This window comes from Callorhinus ursinus, unplaced genomic scaffold (genome assembly GCF_003265705.2).
Source record: "Callorhinus ursinus isolate GAN/ISIS: 27379988/994484 unplaced genomic scaffold, GSC_fseal_2.0 scaffold15, whole genome shotgun sequence".
In the NCBI taxonomy this organism is placed as follows: domain Eukaryota; kingdom Metazoa; phylum Chordata; class Mammalia; order Carnivora; family Otariidae; genus Callorhinus; species Callorhinus ursinus.
Genome location: NW_027397077.1, coordinates 8104091 through 8122596, shown reverse-complemented (window position 1 = coordinate 8122596; position 18506 = coordinate 8104091). Strand labels below are relative to the sequence as shown.

The following is an 18506-nucleotide window of genomic DNA, read 5'->3' as shown; positions in this document are numbered from 1 at the left end:
ATGGTAGCATTTTATACTTTGATATGTTTTTACTGTAATACAGAAAAGTCTTTGCCCCAAACTGGTGAAGTCTTATGCCACTGGTAAAGTCTTAGGTCACTTCTGATGCAGGTCTATTTGATAAAAGTGTGTATGTTTATAAAGGAGTGGGGGAGAGGTACCTCATTTTTAAAAATCTTCTGTCCTCATAGTGGAATAGGAAATACGGGAAAATAAAGGCAGTGTTAAGATTTATTTTTGTCTTCATTTTAGTTACTTCCCATATTCATGCAACTTGGATCACGGGAATTGATGATGTTCTATATTGACCTGAAACAGACTAATGATGTCCTGCTTACATTTGAGGCCCTTAAGGTAAAATTCTTTTTTTTTTTTAGATTTTATTTTTACATAATCTTTACAACTCAGTGTGGGGCTTGAACCCACAGCCCTGAGGTCAAGAGTCACATGCTCCACTGACAGCCAGCCAGGTGCCCCACTCAGGGTAAAAATTCCCTTTTTTTTTTTTTAAATATTTAATTTATTCATCTCACAGAGAGAACACAGGCAGGGGGAGCAGCAGGAGAGGTAGAAGGAGAAGCAGGCTCCCCGCTGAGCAAGGACTCCCCCCCCCCCCCCCCGCCCAGGTGGGGCTCCATCCCAGGACCCCAGGATCATGACCTGAGTCGAAGGCAGATGCTTAACCAACTGAACCACCCAGGCGCCCCAGAATTCTTTAAAAGTATTATGTACTGACCGTTTTATTGACATGGATGTACCCATGTGTTTCTGTATGTAGCATCTCTGGGTTTTATTGCTCAGGGCATTTCTATTGCCAGATTTGTCGAAATAGCAACAAATGAAAATTTCTTATTTAGATAGAAAAGATGAGGCTTACCAGGTGCCTTCACAAAAATTCAGGGGTCAGTCCTAGGGGATTGAATATTCATGTAGAACCTGGATCTAAATGTGGGAGTGACCTCAGTTATTGTTGTTGAATAGGAATGGAAAACTGTGTGTAGTACCTTATATCCTACTACTTTTTAAATTTTACCCCTGTGAGCCAGCATCACTTTTTCTGAATTCTTAATTTTATATATATATATACACACTGTGTGATATTAGATTATCTAGAGTGAACAAAATATAAATCAGAAAATGAGCAAAGAAATAAAGGCAGACCCCAATTCAGTAGAGGTAAATGATTTCTTAGGTTGCAGAAGCATTAAATATGGGAGGGCAGGTTAGTCTAGCCCACTATGATGATAAAGGTAATCTGAATGAAGAGAGAGAAGTTGAATGAATAACAGTGTGGCTGTCATATAGTTCCACCAAGCAGGTAACTTTATGAACAGAAGTACCTTTCTGTGCTGTTTATAATATTAAGATGAATAAATCAAGTTTCTGTGGTTTGGTTAAGAGAGACCATTTATGGGGTGCCTGGGTGGCTCAGTCATTAAGTGTCTGCCTTCGGCTCAGGTCATGATCCCAGGGTCTGGGATCAAGCCCCGCATAGGGCTGCCTCCTGCTCAGTGGGAAGCCTGCTTCTCCCTCTCCCTCTCCCACTCCCCCTGCTTGTGTTCCCTCTCTCGCTGGGTCTCTCTCTGTCAAATAAATATATAAAATCCTTTTAAAAAAAAGGTACCGTTTATGAATTCTTTTAGGTATTATAAATGTTGTGAAAAAAGTGTGGGGTACAAAGGAAGGGGTGGCTTCTTCTTCCTGAGAAATGTTTCCAGAAAACACCTCTGAAAAAGAAATGATGCTCCCTCTGGTTCTTTAAAGTTACAACTTCAAGGAAAAAAAAGTTACAGCTTTATTCTTGATATTCCAGAGCTGTGCTGTCCAATAAAAGTTTTAGTAATGATGGAAATTTTCTGTGTCTCTGCTATTCAATACAGTGTCTACTGGCTGTATGAGCACTTAAAATGTAGCCAGTGCCACTGAGGTTTGAATTTTTATCTTAATTTTAATTTAATTAGCCACATGTGGCCAATGATTACTGCATTGGACAGCACAGTTCCAGAGTATTTTGAAATGAAATAGGAATGAGGAAAATTGCCTTTCGGGTCCCAGAAATTTTAAATTTGGAGGAGGTCAGGTATACACTGGAGTAATATATATTTCTATGTGTGGATGCAGCGTGTGTGTGTGTAAATTCATTATGCTTTGAACAATGAAGCTGGAGGTCAGAATTCTCTCCAGTCCAAAGGTTTTGCTATCCAATGCAGCATCCTGTCCTGAATAGGATAGAGTGGGAGAAGGGATTTGGACAGTTGCTATATCTATAGGTTATATATGACGAATTATAATGGGTGTCATTATTCAACTGTTTCCATGCAGCGTCGTATAAAGGATTAAAGAAAATGAAATAAGGGTGAATAGGGAAAAATCACAAAAGAGATCTTTCCTATGGGGAAATAATACTGTAGATGGGACACCTGGGTGGCTCAGTCAGTTGAGCATCTGACTCTTGGTTTCGGCTCAGGTTGTGATCTCAGGGTTGTGAGATAGAGCCTTGTGTCGGTTTTGTGCTTGGTGTGGAGTCTGTTTCAGATCCCCCCCCCTTTCTGCTTCTCCCCCGGCTTGGGCTCTCTTTTTTTCTCAAATAAGTAAATAAATAAAACTTTAAAAAAGTAATGTAGAAGGATGTGTACTCTTTTATTCAAAAGGAAGACTCAGCTGTATAGGAAGAGGGACAGGTATTGAAGTTAGTAGAAACAAAATGGATTAAAATAGTAATTAGAAGAACCTGCCCTTATATGGAGATACAACATAAGGAGAGAAAATAGGATCTGCTTACACTAATGAAGTGATCTAGATTATAGGCTTTGTATTGGTAAAGGTTGAGCCTGCTTACTCTGTTTTCCTACCTACCTATCCTGGCAGTGGAACTGCCACTTTATGGTAGTGACATGTGAAAAGCTACATGCAGGTGGCCTAAGGGTTGGAGGGGAACCGTTAACGTGGTTTAGCTACTTCTTGGGGGATGGACTTGTGTAACCAATAAAAAGAGTAAAGAGGGAAGGGATTGGAATTACATATAAGGATTAGTCTGAATATGGGTGTTGAGAGAACTTCTGAAGAAGATACATGCCTGTTGTTTTTGCCATTGACCTTGTCAATATTTGTATCAAATTCCGTACTTGCCAGTCTGTGTCTATATTTTGTGCTTTTGTCACCACCCAGAAGACACCTTGGTAGGAGAAACAGGAGGGGGAGCTTTAGTTCTTCTGAGGCCCTGTCCACATTAGCCTGGGTTCAGAGTCATCAAGTAGCCTGCTGCTTGCATTGTACTTCCTGCCTTTAAAATTGCCCAAAAGATCAGGGCCATCCAGAAGATCAGGTCCACCCGGAGATGCTAGTGGGAATTGAACAGGAAGTTAACAAAGCTTTAAAGATAACAAACTTTTTTTCTTTTTAAGATTTATTTATTTGAGAGAGAGCGCACGCGAGTGTGTGAGAGAGCGAGCAGGCGGAGGGGCATAGAGAGGGAGAGAAGCAGACTTCCCGCTGAGCAGTGAGCAAGACACAGGGCTCCATCCCAGATCCCACGGGAGCCTGAGATCACGACCTGAGCTGAAATCAAGAGTTGACCCTTAAACTACTGAGCCATCCAGTCGTCCCTAAAGATAACAAACTTTTAAAGGTCAATTTAAGGTGCCTTCTGATAAATTTCAAAAATGTACTAGTTTTGGTAATTTACTGAAGATGGCGTTTGGAGTTGAATATATTTGGGGTCAGTAAAAAGAAGACAAAGTTTGTCATTATTTTAGATGATGAGTCAGTGACTGAGCCAAAACTAGAATATAGAGCTGATTATGAAGGTTAAAAATCCTTTAGGGAAGCTATGTAATAATAAAATGGTAATGGAATTATATGTTATTATTTATAGAAGTATTTTTCATTTCTTGTTTTTCACCTTTGGGAAAACCTTTGGTATTAGAAGGGAGTGTTAAGAAATCTTAAGAGTTTTTTGGATTTTTGGGTTTCCTTTAATCAATACTGGTTTTACTTCTGTTTTGAGGGAGCGATTGTTTACCTCAGAGGATTCCTGTTATTTAGCAGCTTGATTTAATATTTTGTGAAGAGATTTTGTGATTATTCTGGATTGTTTCACAGTAACATGTGTCCTCTTTGCTTAGCACCTTGCATCTCTCCTGCTCCATAACAAGTTTGCCACAGAATTTGTTGCACATGGTGGAGTACAGAAATTACTGGAAATTCCTCGTCCTTCTATGGCTGCAACTGGTGTATCCATGTGCTTGTATTACCTGTCCTACAACCAGGATGCCATGGAAAGAGTAAGTACAGTCTGTTTAGGGTATGGAAATGGAATTGGGTGGGGAGACACTCTCTCTAGCACATTCACAGAATGACTTTTGGGTAAGAAAAAATGAGTAGTTGGAGTAAATTTTATTTTTATTTTTTTTAAAGATTTATCCATTTATAATAGTACATGCAAGGGGGAGGAGGGGCAGAGGGAAGGGGAAAGAGAATCTTCAAGCAGACTTCCTCCTGAGCTTGGAGCTGCTCTGGGGCTCAAATTCCAGGACCCTGAGATCATGACCTAAGCCGAAACCAAGAGTTGGATGCTTAACTGACTTAGCCACCCAGGCACCTCTTGGAGTAAATTTTAATGAAAGAAGCAAAGAGCGGGGCACCTGGGTGGCTCAGTCGTTAAGCATCTGCCTTTGGCTCAGGTCATGATCCCAGGGTGCTGGGATCAAGCCCCATATAGGGCTTCCTGCTCAGCGGGAAGCCTGCTTCTCCCTCCCCTACTTTCCCTGCTTGTGTTCCTGCTCTCGCTGTCTCTCTCTCTCTCTCTAATAAATAAAATCTTAAAAAAAAAAGCAAAGAGCATGAATATATGACCTTTAGAAAGCATTCTAAAATGTAAAATTGTTGGGGCGACTGGGTGGCTTAGTTGTTAAGCATCTGCCTTTGACTTGGGTCATGATCCCAGGGTTCTGGGATCCTTCCTGCTCAGCGGGAAGCCTGCTCCCTTTACTACTCCCCCTGCTTGTGTTCCCTCTCTCACTGTATCTCTCTCTGTGAAATAGATAAAATCTTAAAAAAAATAAATGTAAAATTGTTTACAAAAGGTCATTTTTCCCCCTGTTTTTTTACTCTGTGAATAAAAACAAGCAAGATAAATTGAGGTCTAGGGGCTTTATTTAGTTTTTGCCATTTCTGTTGAATTAGTATTAGTTTTTGGGCTCTTTTCAAGCATCCCTCATGAAGTTCTATTTTGCATTTTGAGTCATTTTGTTTTAAAAACAGTAGATGAGGCTTTGTGTATGTTAACAAATAACGTGTGGTGGAGATGATAAAATAATTCCAGTTGTTCTTCGGGCTCCAGAGGTTCCCCATTTGGTTCTTCTGTTTTTCCAGCTACTTTTTTATTTAGTGATAAAAAAAAATTATGAGTTAACATTTGGAAAAATAATGGGTCCCTAGATACACCTAGGGAAGCTCTTATCATTTCTGTGCTTGGAATATTTTTCTAATATTCCATGTGGTATGGCTTTTCTGGTGGAGTGAAGTTGGTAAATTCTTCTTGGGCTATGTCTTGGTTCATCTTTGCATATTAATAAGGTAAGTGTTAGTTTTAATTTTTTTCCTTCTTGAGATCAACATTATGCAAAGATATATAGTCTTGAGAATAGTAACCTAATCTGTGGATGTATATACAGAATTAATTATGGCTAAGGTAAAAATAAAAAGTGAACCTGGGCAGTGCTTTAGAATTCATTGCTAAGAGACATCAGAATGTGTGTGAAATGAATCAGTGAGTGTTGGATAGACTTTAGTATCAGAAGACCCAGTCACTTTTATCACCCTGGGGGAGTCACCCCCAGGAGTCCCTGGGGAAGTCTCTCTGAGCTTCTTTCTCTTTATTTTTTTTTTAAAAGATTTTATTTATTTGAGAGAGAGACAGAGAACAAGCAGGGGCAGAGGGAGAAGGAGAAGCAGGCTCCCCACTGAGCAGGGAGCCTGAGACACGGGGCTTGGTCCCATGACGCTGGGATCATGACCTGAGCCGAAGGCAGCCGCTTAACTGAGCCACCCAGGCACCCCTCTTCCTCATCTTTTAAGGGGGAATCCTAATACTTATGGAACCAAGCACTGAGATCATTAAAGGATGTAAATATTTGCAAAATTTGGCACTCAATAAATATAGCTCAGACTTAAGTATGTATCTAAATTTGGGTTTTCAGGTTTGGAATAGATTGTTACAGAATTTCATTTGTTAAACCTTAAGCTTTAAACTCACAATGAATTGGATCAGTAATGAACATTGCATTCTGCAAAAATACCTAGCTATACTGGTGAATTTTTCATGCCTTTTGAAGGTTCCTTTGCCTCAAATTTTAAAAAATTATGTTTTATTTATTTTTTGCAGGTTTGTATGCATCCCCACAATGTTCTGTCTGATGTGGTGAACTATACCCTGTGGTTAATGGAATGTTCTCATGCCTCAGGATGCTGCCATGCTACCATGTTTTTCTCAATTTGCTTCTCCTTCCGGGCTGTGTTGGAGCTCTTTGACCGCTATGATGGTCTTCGTCGTCTGGTGAATTTGGTGAGGTTTCTCAATGGCTTCTCTTTGTGAGGAATAGGGGTCCTGCTTCTCTTTGCTGCCTTTCAGTAGTGTTGGAGGGAGGAAACTTTTTTTCTTTGAGATTTCATTTATAAGTAGTCTCTACACCCAATGTGGGACTTGATCATATGTTCCACCAAGTGAGCCATCCAGGTACCCTGAGAGGAAGCTTTTGACTGGAGGAATTTTGCTGTCATTCTTTGTGAATGAAGTCTTTTTCCTCCCTGCATTCACAAGTTTCTCTTCCTCTTAAGTGGTTAGAGGACTCTGTGCCATTGTAGACTTGTCTTGAATATAGAAATCTCATAGGGGGAATTGTGTTGTTAATCTTTATCTTCCTAAAAGCAGTGGTTTTGGCCAGAATGTCTTTCAACATGTTTAAAAAGCTATGTAACTTTTCTTTTTTTTTAAGATTTATTTAATTTAGAGAGAGAGTGCATGTGTGCGAGTAGGGGGAGGGACAGAGGGGGAGAGAGAGAGAATCCCAAGCAGACTCTGTGCTGAGCACAAAGCCCAACATGGGCCTCAATCTCCTGACCCATGAGATCATGACCTGAGCTGAAACCAAGAGTCGGATGCTTAACTGACTGAGCCACCCACACACCCCAAGCTATGTAATTTTTCAATAACTGTTTATTTTCAGGGATGCCTGGGTGGCTCAGTCGGTTAAGCGTCTGCCTTCAGCTCAGGTCATGATCCCAGGGTCCTGGGATCAAGTCCCGCATCAGGCTCCTTGCTCAGCGGGGAGCCTGCTTCTCCCTCTGCCTGCTGGTCTCCCTGCTCTCTCTCTCTCTCGCTCACTGTCTCTCTCAAACAAGTAAAATATATTTTTTTTAAAAAACACTTTATCTTCAATAACTGGTTTGCTTTCATATGGCTACTCTTAGCATGTTGTGTAGACAGATTAGCTTTGATGTTTGTCAGTGTTGTTGAGCATAAACATTTACTGTAATCCTTTTCTTCCTTTTACTTTTTTGTTTTTCCCTTGCTCCCCTTTTGCCCCATTCTGTCTCTTTCTTAATAGATCAGTACTTTGGAGATTCTAAATTTGGAAGACCAGGGTGCACTTCTGAGCGATGATGAAATATTTGCCAGCCGCCAAACTGGGAAACACACCTGCATGGCCTTGCGCAAGTACTTTGAGGCCCACCTGGCCATTAAATTGGAACAAGTGAAGCAGTCACTTCAGAGGACTGAGGGTGGCATTCTCGTCCATCCTCAACCCCCGTACAAGGTGAGAGGATCTTGTCTTTTTTTTTTTTTTATTTGAGAGAGAGAGAATGAGAGAGAGCACGAGAGGGAAGAGGGTCAGAGGGAGAAGCAGACTCCCCGCTGAGCGGGGAGCCCGATGTGGGACTTGATCCTGGGACTCCAGGATCATAACCCGAGCTGAAGGCAGTTGCCCAACCAACTGAGCCACCCAGGCGCCCGAGGACCTTGTCTTAAAAGGGAAAGTTGTTAGCTCTCCATAGTGTATTAGGCCTGAAACTCATTCAGATCAGTGTGGCATGTCCAGTGTGGGATGTCCATTGTTGGATTATAATTGCCCTGTGTGGAGGCAGAATACTTGAAAATGGGTGTACAAGGGATCTGTTTTGTTCCCAGTTGTAACTTGCTACTTTTCTGGGATATTAGAACTAAAAGATGAACTGGAGTGTGTATAAAAGGGCTTTCTTTTATGAAAAGTACTAGATATCTTACCTCCTTCTGTGTGGAATTTTTTTTCTGAAAGGATACATCTGTTATTCCATTTCTCTATCATTTTTGAACTTAGTTGCTGTATTTTGGAGTGAAGATTAATATTTGCATGTTTTAAAAATCACAAATTGAGAAGAAACCAATTATTTTATGTGGTGCTTCTTTCTTTAGCTGTGAAACATATGCACCAACAAATTTAATGTTCTCTTACCCTTTTTGGGCAAAATGTATTGTAAGTCTGGTTATAAATAAAAGGTTAAACATATATTCATTATTTCACATGTGGGCTGCTGACTCAGTTGTGGAATTTGAAAGCTATTATTACTTAGCTTTATTAAAACCTGTTGGCCTTTGAGTTGTGATGGAGAAGAAGGTAGCAGGCAGGTGATAGAGTTCCTTAATGATATGTATCTCTCCTTATAGGCGTGTTCATATACTCACGAACAGATTGTGGAAATGATGGAGTTTTTGATAGAGTATGGCCCAGCGCAACTGTATTGGGAACCAGCTGAAGTCTTCCTCAAACTTTCTTGTGTTCAACTCTTGTTGCAGCTTATTTCTATTGCCTGCAATTGGAAGACCTATTATGCAAGGTGGGATTAGAGAGCGGTTTTAAATGAAATTAGATTTTGCTTTTTGGTAAAGTTGATATTGGTTTGTATATAGCGTATGCATAGCAAACATTTGTTGAACTGAACTGAAATTTGGGGAATGAATCTGAGAAACTAGATTAAGGAGGATATTTTTATTTTTTAAAGATTTCATTTGTTAGAGCAAGAGAGAGTGCCGAGCACAAGTAGGGGGCGGGGAGAGGGAGTAGCAGGCTCCCTGTCAAGCAGGGAGCCCAATGCGGGGCTCGATCCCAGGACCCCAGGATCATGACCTGAGCCGAAGGCAGATGCTTAACCGACTGAGCCACCCAGGTCCCCCAGGAGGATAATATTTTTAATTTATAGAGTACTTGTTTATATTTATGGTTCTGACAATGATGAATACTGCACAATAGGCAGGGATCAACATCTGTACTCTCAGAGAAGCTGCAGAGGTGGGGTTGAAGTCCTGTCTTGAGACTGCAGTCCAGTATTTTTTGGTACTTAGACTTTTAAATATCTCTCTACTGCTTGATAGCCACATGTAATGTTTATCTTCCTCTCACATAAAACTATTTTGTGCTTTTGTTAAGATTTTCACAATTCAGTTAAGAGCTGTTTGGGCAGAGCAGGATGAGGCTCAGCAAAGGACAGGTGGTAGAATCAGGAGGTTGGGTGGGTTCTATTTGAGGATGATGTAAAAGAATGAAAACTATATTTTGGAAACAATAGAATCTGGAGAGAAGACAGCAACGAAGTTTATAAAGAGTGGTTCTTTACCTTCTTTCCCTATCCAGCCATTGCCATTAAAGACAAGACGGGCTTATTTAGGGTGCATATGGCTTGTTTGAGAAGTGTCAGGATATTAAATCTAGGGAGATACTTTTGGAGCCGCCATTTTCTAACTTTTTGGTCTCAGGACCGCTTCACTGTATTAAAAATTATTGAGAACCTCTGAGTTTTTGTGTGTTGTGTTTGATAAATCTATTGATAGTTAACAATTAGAAAATAAAACTGAGAAAATGTAAAAATATTTATGAATTTACTTAAAAATAATCTGAACTCATTGCATATTAGCATTTTTAATGAAAAATTTCCAGAATAAAACCAGATAATTTCAGCAGGGTTTTTAAATGTCTGCTTAATATCTCATATCTGCTGCTGTATTCACTCTTTTGTGACTTCATATATGACCTAGCCTCTGGAAATCTCCAGTATCTACTCGTGAGAGAATGATAATGAGAAAGAAAAATAACACCTTGGTGTTAATATGAAAATAGTTTTTACATCACAGGACCTTCTGAAGGGGCCTCAGAGATCCCTGGGGTCCCCTAATCACATTTTGTGAACCACTGTTTTATTAGAGTATTAAAGTAGGTTATTATATTTACTTGAACTTTGCTGAAAAGATGATGAAAGCTCTAAAAAGAACTAGGAAGATTATAAATACATTTTTTGAGTGGTAAATCCATATTTGTATTACTAAGAAAATATATGTTTGGAATATATCCTTTAAAAGTTTTTTTTTTTAAGATTGTATTTATTTGTCAGAGAGAGAGAAGGAGAGAGAAAGTGCAACCAGGGGGAGCAGGAGGCAAAGAGAGAAGCAGGCTCCCCGCTAAGCAAGGAGCCTGATGCGGGACTCGGTCATGACCTGAGCTGAAGGCAGATGCTTGACTGACTGAGCCACCCAGGCATCCCTAAAAGTTTTTTTATTTTTTAAAGATTTTATTTATTTGACAGAGGGATAGAGAGCACAAGTAGGCAGAGTGGCAGGCAGAAGGAAGGGGAGAGCAGGCTCTCCACTGAGCAGGGAGCCAGACGTGAGGCTTGATCCCAGGACCCCAGGATCATGACCTGAGCCAAAGGCAGCTGCTTAACTGACTGAGCCACCCAGGAGCCCCTAAAAGTTTATTTTTAGAAATAAAATTAAATACTTGTTTCGATTTAGAATATACAGAACCTTAGAAAAGAAAATTATTCTTAGCCACTGATAATTTCCCCAGTCTTTTTTCCATAACATATGTAAATACACGTAATTGAGATCATAGCATTTAACCAAATTCATCTTTTTTATGAAATAATTCAAAATACAAAAAGGTACAGAGACTAATAAACCAACTACTCAGTACCCAGGGTTGGCATGTGGTGGCATTACTTACTTCTTTCTCAGTTCCTTTTCTGCCTCCCCACAGTGACCGGTCTTATGAAGTGCATTCTCTTCATGTTTTTATATTATACATATGTGTGTGTATGTAAACAATGATGTACTTTTTTGTATGTTTTTAACTTAATATAAATATTATCTGGTATGTATCTTTTGCAGCTTGCTTTTTTCACCCTTATGTTTTTGAGATTTATATGTGATATTTATTTGAACTCTTGTATTGCTATACTAGTTTATTATCCTGTTGATGGACATTAGTGCTTGTTATTTCTTTTTTTGCTATCAAGTGAATGGTACCACAGAAGACCTTTTGGAGTCTCTTTGAGGATATGACGTATATAATCTGGATTGTAGGGCGCCTGCATTTCATATTTAGTAGATTTTGCATACCATTTTCAGCAGGATATGGGAGTTTTCATTTCTCTACCTTTTTCTCAATAACTGTTACTGTCAGACAAAATTTTATATCTTATGTTTTCTATTTCATTAATGTTGCATTTTGAGTCTTTCCCTTTGTCCTTTATAGTTCTTTGAAAACACCTGTCTGTAGCTGCAGAGTAGTTCATCGTATGAGTGTACCATAATTTAACACACGTGTATTCCTATTGTCTTTGTAGATTTTCTAATTCTTTTGTTATTTTAAATATGCGATAATGGACATCTTAACACATAAATGCTTGTTTGTACTTTTGATTAGGACAGATTCGTCCAGGTGAAATTCCTGGGCTAAAACTTATACACATTTTAAAAATCTTGTTTCCTATTTCTAGATTATTTTTTCAAAAGAGGGTCCTATTTCTGTTCCCACCAAAAGTTTGAGAGCATTTGTCTTTATACATCCTTACCAGCATTGGGGATTGGTGAAAATTCCATCCCCATTGTTTTGGAAGTAATATCACGGTAACTTACAAGTCCTCTCTTGATGTCACGGCTAGGGATGGAGCCACACAGGTAGTAGTTCTGATCCATTGTGTATCTCTCTCTCTCTCTCTCAACTGTTGTTTCTTTTGGCTGTATCCTAATTTCCATATGAGTAATTGTATTTCCTGTCCAGGAATGACACTGTGCGCTTTGCCTTGGATGTCCTGGCTATTCTCACTGTTGTGCCAAAAATCCAGCTCCAGTTGGCAGAATCAGTGGATGTGCTGGATGAGGCTGGCTCCACTGTCTCCACTGTAGGTAGGTTGTACCTTTCCATTTTTGCGATTGCGTGCTCTGGATGTGTTTTTATTTGCTGTTCTGTTTTTGTTTACTTAATTTGTCTATTTTGTTTACTTAATTTGCAATATTAGAACAGAAAGTAGTAGTGGAGGGTGCCTTGTCCCATCTAAGTTGTGCTGTACACTTTAAGGGAGTTGTGATAGTGAACTCAGATTTTCTGAGTGGTACATGTGCTATGATGGGACGTATTCATTCTTGAAAACCTTGTACTCTGCAGTCTTGTGCTGAAAATAAAGTTTATGGGAAAAATGGGTTGGGGCAGACAGTAAAAATCTTAAAGCAAATTTGTAAGCTGAGCCCTAACAAAATCAGTAATTGGCAAGCCACTCAGAATGGACCAAAGCTATCATACACAAGAACAAAAGGAAAATATGGTTTGTTTGAAAATATACTTTATTAAGAGCAGTACACTGGTAAGGGCTCCTGCTAAGGTGAGCATGCAAAGTGGTGTGACTGGTTGTGGGTCTTGGGGTGCACCACCACTTTGGGGAGAAAGCCTGAGGTGCAGCCACTTTTTTAATTTTCTTCATATATAGCAGAAAGGGTTTCTGATGCCATTGTGGCAATCAGACCTGAGGGCTTTTCCCTTTTCTGCTAAAGGTTTTAATTTATTCTTGCTGTTTTTGCTCACCTTACCCAGGAAAAATTGCACATGACCCGTGGTGTCTTCCACGTAATACTGACATCATTCCCCTATTTAACAACTGCGTATGAGGTATTGCATCATTAAGATACAGTGTAGTAGAACTGATTGTATTTTATTCAAACAATTCCTTGTACTTTAATAAAAAGGTATAGTAGTTTTAAGTGGAACGAAATGAATAGAAGTCTAAATTTTCACTCTGGAGCAATCATTGAAGTTGTCTGTTTTATGAGGAACAATATAAAATGTTTTGTATTTCTCCTCCATAGGTATCAGCATTATTTTGGGAGTGGCTGAGGGTGAGTTCTTTATCCATGATGCTGAAATTCAGAAGTCAGCACTTCAGATTATCATCAATTGTGTGTGTGGCCCAGATAACCGAATTTCCAGTATTGGCAAATTCATCTCTGGAACTCCTCGGAGAAAGCTGCCTCAGACTCCCAAAAGCAGCGAGCACACCCTGGCCAAGATGTGGAATGTGGTCCAGTCCAACAATGGCATCAAGGTGCTCCTGTCCTTACTGTCCATCAAGATGCCCATCACTGATGCAGACCAGATAAGGGCTCTGGCCTGCAAGGCCCTAGTGGGCCTGTCACGCAGTAGCACTGTCCGGCAGATCATCAGCAAACTGCCTCTTTTCAGCAGCTGCCAGATCCAGCAGCTGATGAAGGAGCCTGTCCTGCAGGACAAGCGCAGTGACCATGTCAAGTTCTGCAAGTATGCTGCTGAGCTCATTGAACGAGTGTCAGGAAAGCCACTTCTCATTGGCACAGACGTGTCTCTGGCACGACTGCAAAAAGCAGATGTTGTTGCCCAATCAAGGATTTCCTTCCCTGAGAAAGAGCTGCTTCTGTTGATACGAAACCATCTCATTTCTAAAGGGCTTGGGGAGACAGCAACTGTGTTGACGAAAGAGGCTGACTTGCCCATGACTGCTGCCTCTCATTCATCTGCCTTCACCCCAGTCACTGCTGCTGCTTCTCCTGTCTCTCTTCCCCGAACCCCTCGCATCGCCAATGGCATTGCAACTCGACTGGGAAGCCATGCTGCTGTGGGTGCCTCCGCCCCTCCTGCCCCCACTGCCCATCCTCAGCCACGGCCCCCCCAGGGTTCACTAGCTTTGCCTGGCCCATCTTATGCAGGCAATTCCCCCTTGATTGGTAGGATCAGTTTTATCAGAGAGAGGCCATCACCCTGCAATGGCAGGAAAATCAGAGTGTTGCGGCAGAAGTCGGACCATGGCGCCTACAGCCAAAGCCCAGCCATAAAAAAACAGTTGGACAGACATCTTCCTTCCCCGCCTACGCTGGACAGTATCATCACAGAATATCTTAGAGAGCAGCATGCTCGCTGCAAGAACCCAGTTGCCACCTGCCCACCTTTCTCTCTCTTTACTCCTCATCAATGTCCTGAGCCAAAACAGAGGCGGCAAGCGCCAATAAACTTTACCTCAAGGCTAAACCGCAGGGCATCATTTCCAAAGTATGGAGGGGTGGATGGCGGATGCTTTGATAGGCACCTTATCTTTAGCAGGTAAGGAGAGGCCACCTCCCTGGGAATTGGAATGATTCTGCTATTTAAATCAAAATGTGGGGTGATACCAGCGTAGAGTGATGAATCCAGAAAGCCAGACTATTTGTTGGCCTGAAATACCAATGATTGTCACTTTATGTGAATACATGAGTAATGTGACTCTACCCCCTTTTGTCAAGCATGGGTTCCTTGTGTGATTGTTGTATATTGTTAAGATACTCTGTGTTCTTGTTAGAACTAGTATTTTTTTTAGAACCCATGCACCATGCTGTGCCTAACTAGACTTCCAAACTTGTTTTTGTGCTCGTCCAAGTTGTCTCCTATTCTCATTCTTCACAAATCTCACATAAAGATGATGGGGTTGCAGGTTTTAAACATGGGGATTTTTGTTATTGTTTAAATTTGTGAAGTAGAGGTCCTTTTCTCTCGCTTAAAACGAAAATGAACCACTGAAGGTTACTGTGATATTTTGGAAGAACCCATTTGAAATATAAATGCTTTGTTTTTCTTCTTTCATCCTTCTAGCAAAGTTTTCTATTTTCAGAGTCCTTGTGCATTCTTTGTCTTTGATTCTCTTTTGCTTAGGTTCCGTCCTATTTCAGTGTTCAGGGAAGCCAATGAGGATGAGAGTGGCTTCACTTGTTGTGCATTCTCAGCACGAGAGCGCTTCCTGATGCTTGGCACCTGCACTGGGCAGTTGAAGCTCTATAATGTGTTTAGTGGACAGGAGGAGGCCAGCTATAACTGTCACAACTCGGCTATCACACATCTTGAACCTTCTAGGGTAAGGGTGCCTAGGTTGTTCTCAGTCATTCTTCTTAGATGGGTTGGTGAACTATGAGCTTGTGGGCTGGCATTATGTATAAGCTTTTATTGGAACATAGCCATGTTCATCCGTCTATGTATGGTCTGTGGCCGCTTCTGTACTCCAATGGCAGAGTTGAGTAGCTGTGACACAGACCGTATGGCTTATAAAGCCTGATGTATTTACTGTTTGGCCCTTCAAGTAAAAGTTTACCAGTCCTCTTCTAAGAGGGGGAGGTGTGTGTGGGTGTATTTTTTTTTTTTTTTAATTCGCCTCAGATGGAAACAGTCTTATCAATTATCACAAAAGTTTTCCTTTTGTGTCAGGAAGAAAAATCGCAAGGTACTGTGAGTTTTTAGGAAACGCATTATGGGATTCTAGTGGGTCATGGTTTATTAGTATTCTATGGATGGAATTGATACCTTTGTTATTTCTAAAAGTCAGGACTATTAAGATGACAAGGATAATTTTCCTGGTTTTAGAGTAAAGAAAACTCAGTTTTTATTGGGCTTTTTTTTTTTTTTTGGAAACAATTGTAAGAGTCTTTAAGAAAGTCTAGCAAATATTGTCAGTTGACTGATTTTTCAGATGAGGGAGACTGAGGAATATGGCCAAATATTAAGAAAGGAGGAACCATCCTTGATTTCTTTCCAAGTTTTCTCTTCCTCTACCCTTGGAACTATTGTATTTTTTGTTAATAGGTCGGGAGGATTTAGAATTTTCTTAAATTTAAGTATTTTTTTTAGGACATTGCATGTATACATACTTAAATTCCAGCAGCTTCAACAATTTCTTGGTTCTTTGGAGTTTTTCTATTTTCTTTATAATACGACAGTATTTTTTAAGCTTATATTTTAAAATGCTAATGTCAGAGAGCATTTATATAAACACATGATTACCCACTGTGGGCCTCCTTCTTCTTTTAGGATGGGTCCTTACTGCTGACATCTGCTACTTGGAGCCAGCCTCTGTCTGCACTTTGGGGAATGAAATCAGTATTTGATATGAAGTATGTAACTACTTTTATAACCCTGATCTTTCTGTTCTACAATTTAGCTAATTTATATTCTCCTTCATCCAATTCTTCAACTGAAGCCTTTTGGGAAAAGACAAATGTTGTGAGTTATTGCTAATTTCTCTCTTCCTCATCTGTGGCTTATGTTTAATAAGATTGTATCCTTTTTAATTCCAGGATATTCTTAACAAGTATTCTTACCACTCCCATCACACAACTGACCCTTCACTAATCCAAAATGGCACATCTGTGTATTTTCTCATGTTCACATATGACAGTTGCACTCTTGGCTGGTGTATATTTCAAAGACATGGGTGGCCTATTAGCCATTTTTTTAAACCAAGTAACTCCTGTTAATTACTTATAATTAATTCTTTTGGATCTTCTTAGTCAAACATGGAGGAAATATATATATATTTTTTAATCTTAAGTGTACAATATTTTCTCTTTGGTTGCTGGGAATCCTCAGATGGGTATGGTCAGGCAGGAGGCTGAGAATCATGTTTATTTTCAGTCGGTTGACGTGAGTATGTTCTGAAGGTCCATCGCTTAAGTACTTCCGTTGTTTGTCTGTAGGCATTCCTTCACAGAAGATCACTATGTTGAGTTCAGTAAGCATTCTCAGGATCGGGTCATAGGTACAAAAGGAGACATTGCCCACGTAAGTACTTTAGAAACCACTGTTTTCAAGCTAATTATACCAGTTTGTTTGTACTCAAAGCTTCTGGACTGAAGGACAGTCCTAAGGGTAATAACAGATTACTTAGCGATATTTTTTCTAGATAGAATCTAGAAATGTAATAAAGTAGTTCTAAGTTACATGGGACCAAACATGAACTAATCTGGCAACTCGAGAAAGATGTCATTAGCACAGCAGTTATTTTCAAATACTTATTTAGTTTTAGGTGAAATGTAAGTCCCTGCCTTTATGAAGCCTCACTGGGGAGACAATAAATATAGAAGCAGATATATGATATGTTAGATGTAAGTGCTACCAAGGAAAAGAAGCAGGGTAAGAGGTAGGAAGTGGTGGTGGTGGTGTGATGGACTTGTGTATTTTATCTAGGATAATCAGTATCACTGATTGGGTGATGTTTAAGGAGTGTTTTGAAGGTGGTGTGGTGTCCTCTAGATATCTGGGGGAAAAGTGTTTTATGTGGAGGGAATGTCAAGGGAAAAGCCCTTACTTGGGAGGTGAGAGAGAGAGGAGGGGGGAACAGGTCAGTGTTGGAAGGGGGCGACACATATCATAGTAGCATCTTATAGGGTGTTGTTAGGACCTCTGACGTTTCCTGAGTGAGATGTAGACACTGGAGGGTGAGCAGAGGACACATGATTGTATGTAAAGGTCCTAAAGTGTGAGTTTGGTTTCTGTGAGAGAAGCAAGAGCAGGCTTTCCAGTTAGGAGGGTGTCATGCCAGCCCACATGTGAGGGCTGCAGTGGGGCTGGCCCCAGGTGGGCATGGCGTAGGTGATGAGAAGTGATAACAGCTGGGCCCTGGGATTCTGGACACATGCAGTTTGTTATTCTATTAGACATTCAAGTAGGGAATGGACAGTTGAATATATGAAATGGGAGTTCAGGAGAGAGGTCTGGGATAGGAGATATAAATACAGGAGTTATCTACATGTCGATAGTCTTGAGCCATGAACCTGGATGAAATCATTAAGGAGGCTAGAGAAGAGAACTGTGGGGACAGTCCTGACATGTGTCAATATTTCAGATTTGCCATATGAGGAGGGACTTGGGAGGGAGACCAAGAAGAATGGCCAGTAAGGCAGCAGGAGACCTTAGGAAAAAGATGTGCCACAGAAGGCAAGGGAAGATCTTTTTAAGGAATACTTGATCAGCTGAGTCAGAAACTACTGATGGGTATATAAGATGAGAATTGAGAGGTACTTTTGATTGAACAATGTGGAGCTTATTGTTAACCACATGAAGAGCTAGTTCTATGCACCAGGGTGACAGTCTGATTGGAGTAGGTTCATGAGAGAACAGGGAAGTGGAGACAGTAGACACAAATTTTCTGAAGTGTTTTTGCTGAAAAAGCAGAGAATTGGGGTGTAGTAGCTGGAAGGGGTGTGTGGGAAACATGGGGTTGTGAAGGGAGGGTTTCTCTCAAACTGTTCATTTGAAAATGTTAAAATACATAAAGTTGAAAGAGTAGTCCATATACCTACCACCTAGATTCAGCGGTGTAATGTTTTGCCATTTTCTTTCTGTCTAAATATTTATGTATGTATTTCTGAA

General features: G+C 40.3%; 1 protein-coding gene across 3 annotated transcripts in view; it reads left to right on the top strand.

The window, feature by feature from the left end:
- DCAF1 (DDB1 and CUL4 associated factor 1) overlaps positions 1-18506 on the top strand; it is a 73555-nt gene that overhangs the window by 29158 nt on the left and 25891 nt on the right. For all 3 annotated transcript variants that reach the window (XR_012380893.1, XM_073901299.1, XM_025884761.2), the window contains exons 8-17: positions 253-354; positions 4125-4283; positions 6386-6565; positions 7608-7817; positions 8705-8874; positions 12093-12217; positions 13172-14435; positions 15021-15219; positions 16167-16249; positions 16832-16916. Coding sequence is in view for 2 of the 3 variants with exons in the window: in XM_073901299.1 (XP_073757400.1) it covers positions 253-354; positions 4125-4283; positions 6386-6565; positions 7608-7817; positions 8705-8874; positions 12093-12217; positions 13172-14435; positions 15021-15219; positions 16167-16249; positions 16832-16916 (2577 nt within the window). In the remaining variant the exon portion in view is untranslated. The remainder of the gene's footprint in view (positions 1-252; positions 355-4124; positions 4284-6385; positions 6566-7607; positions 7818-8704; positions 8875-12092; positions 12218-13171; positions 14436-15020; positions 15220-16166; positions 16250-16831; positions 16917-18506) is intronic.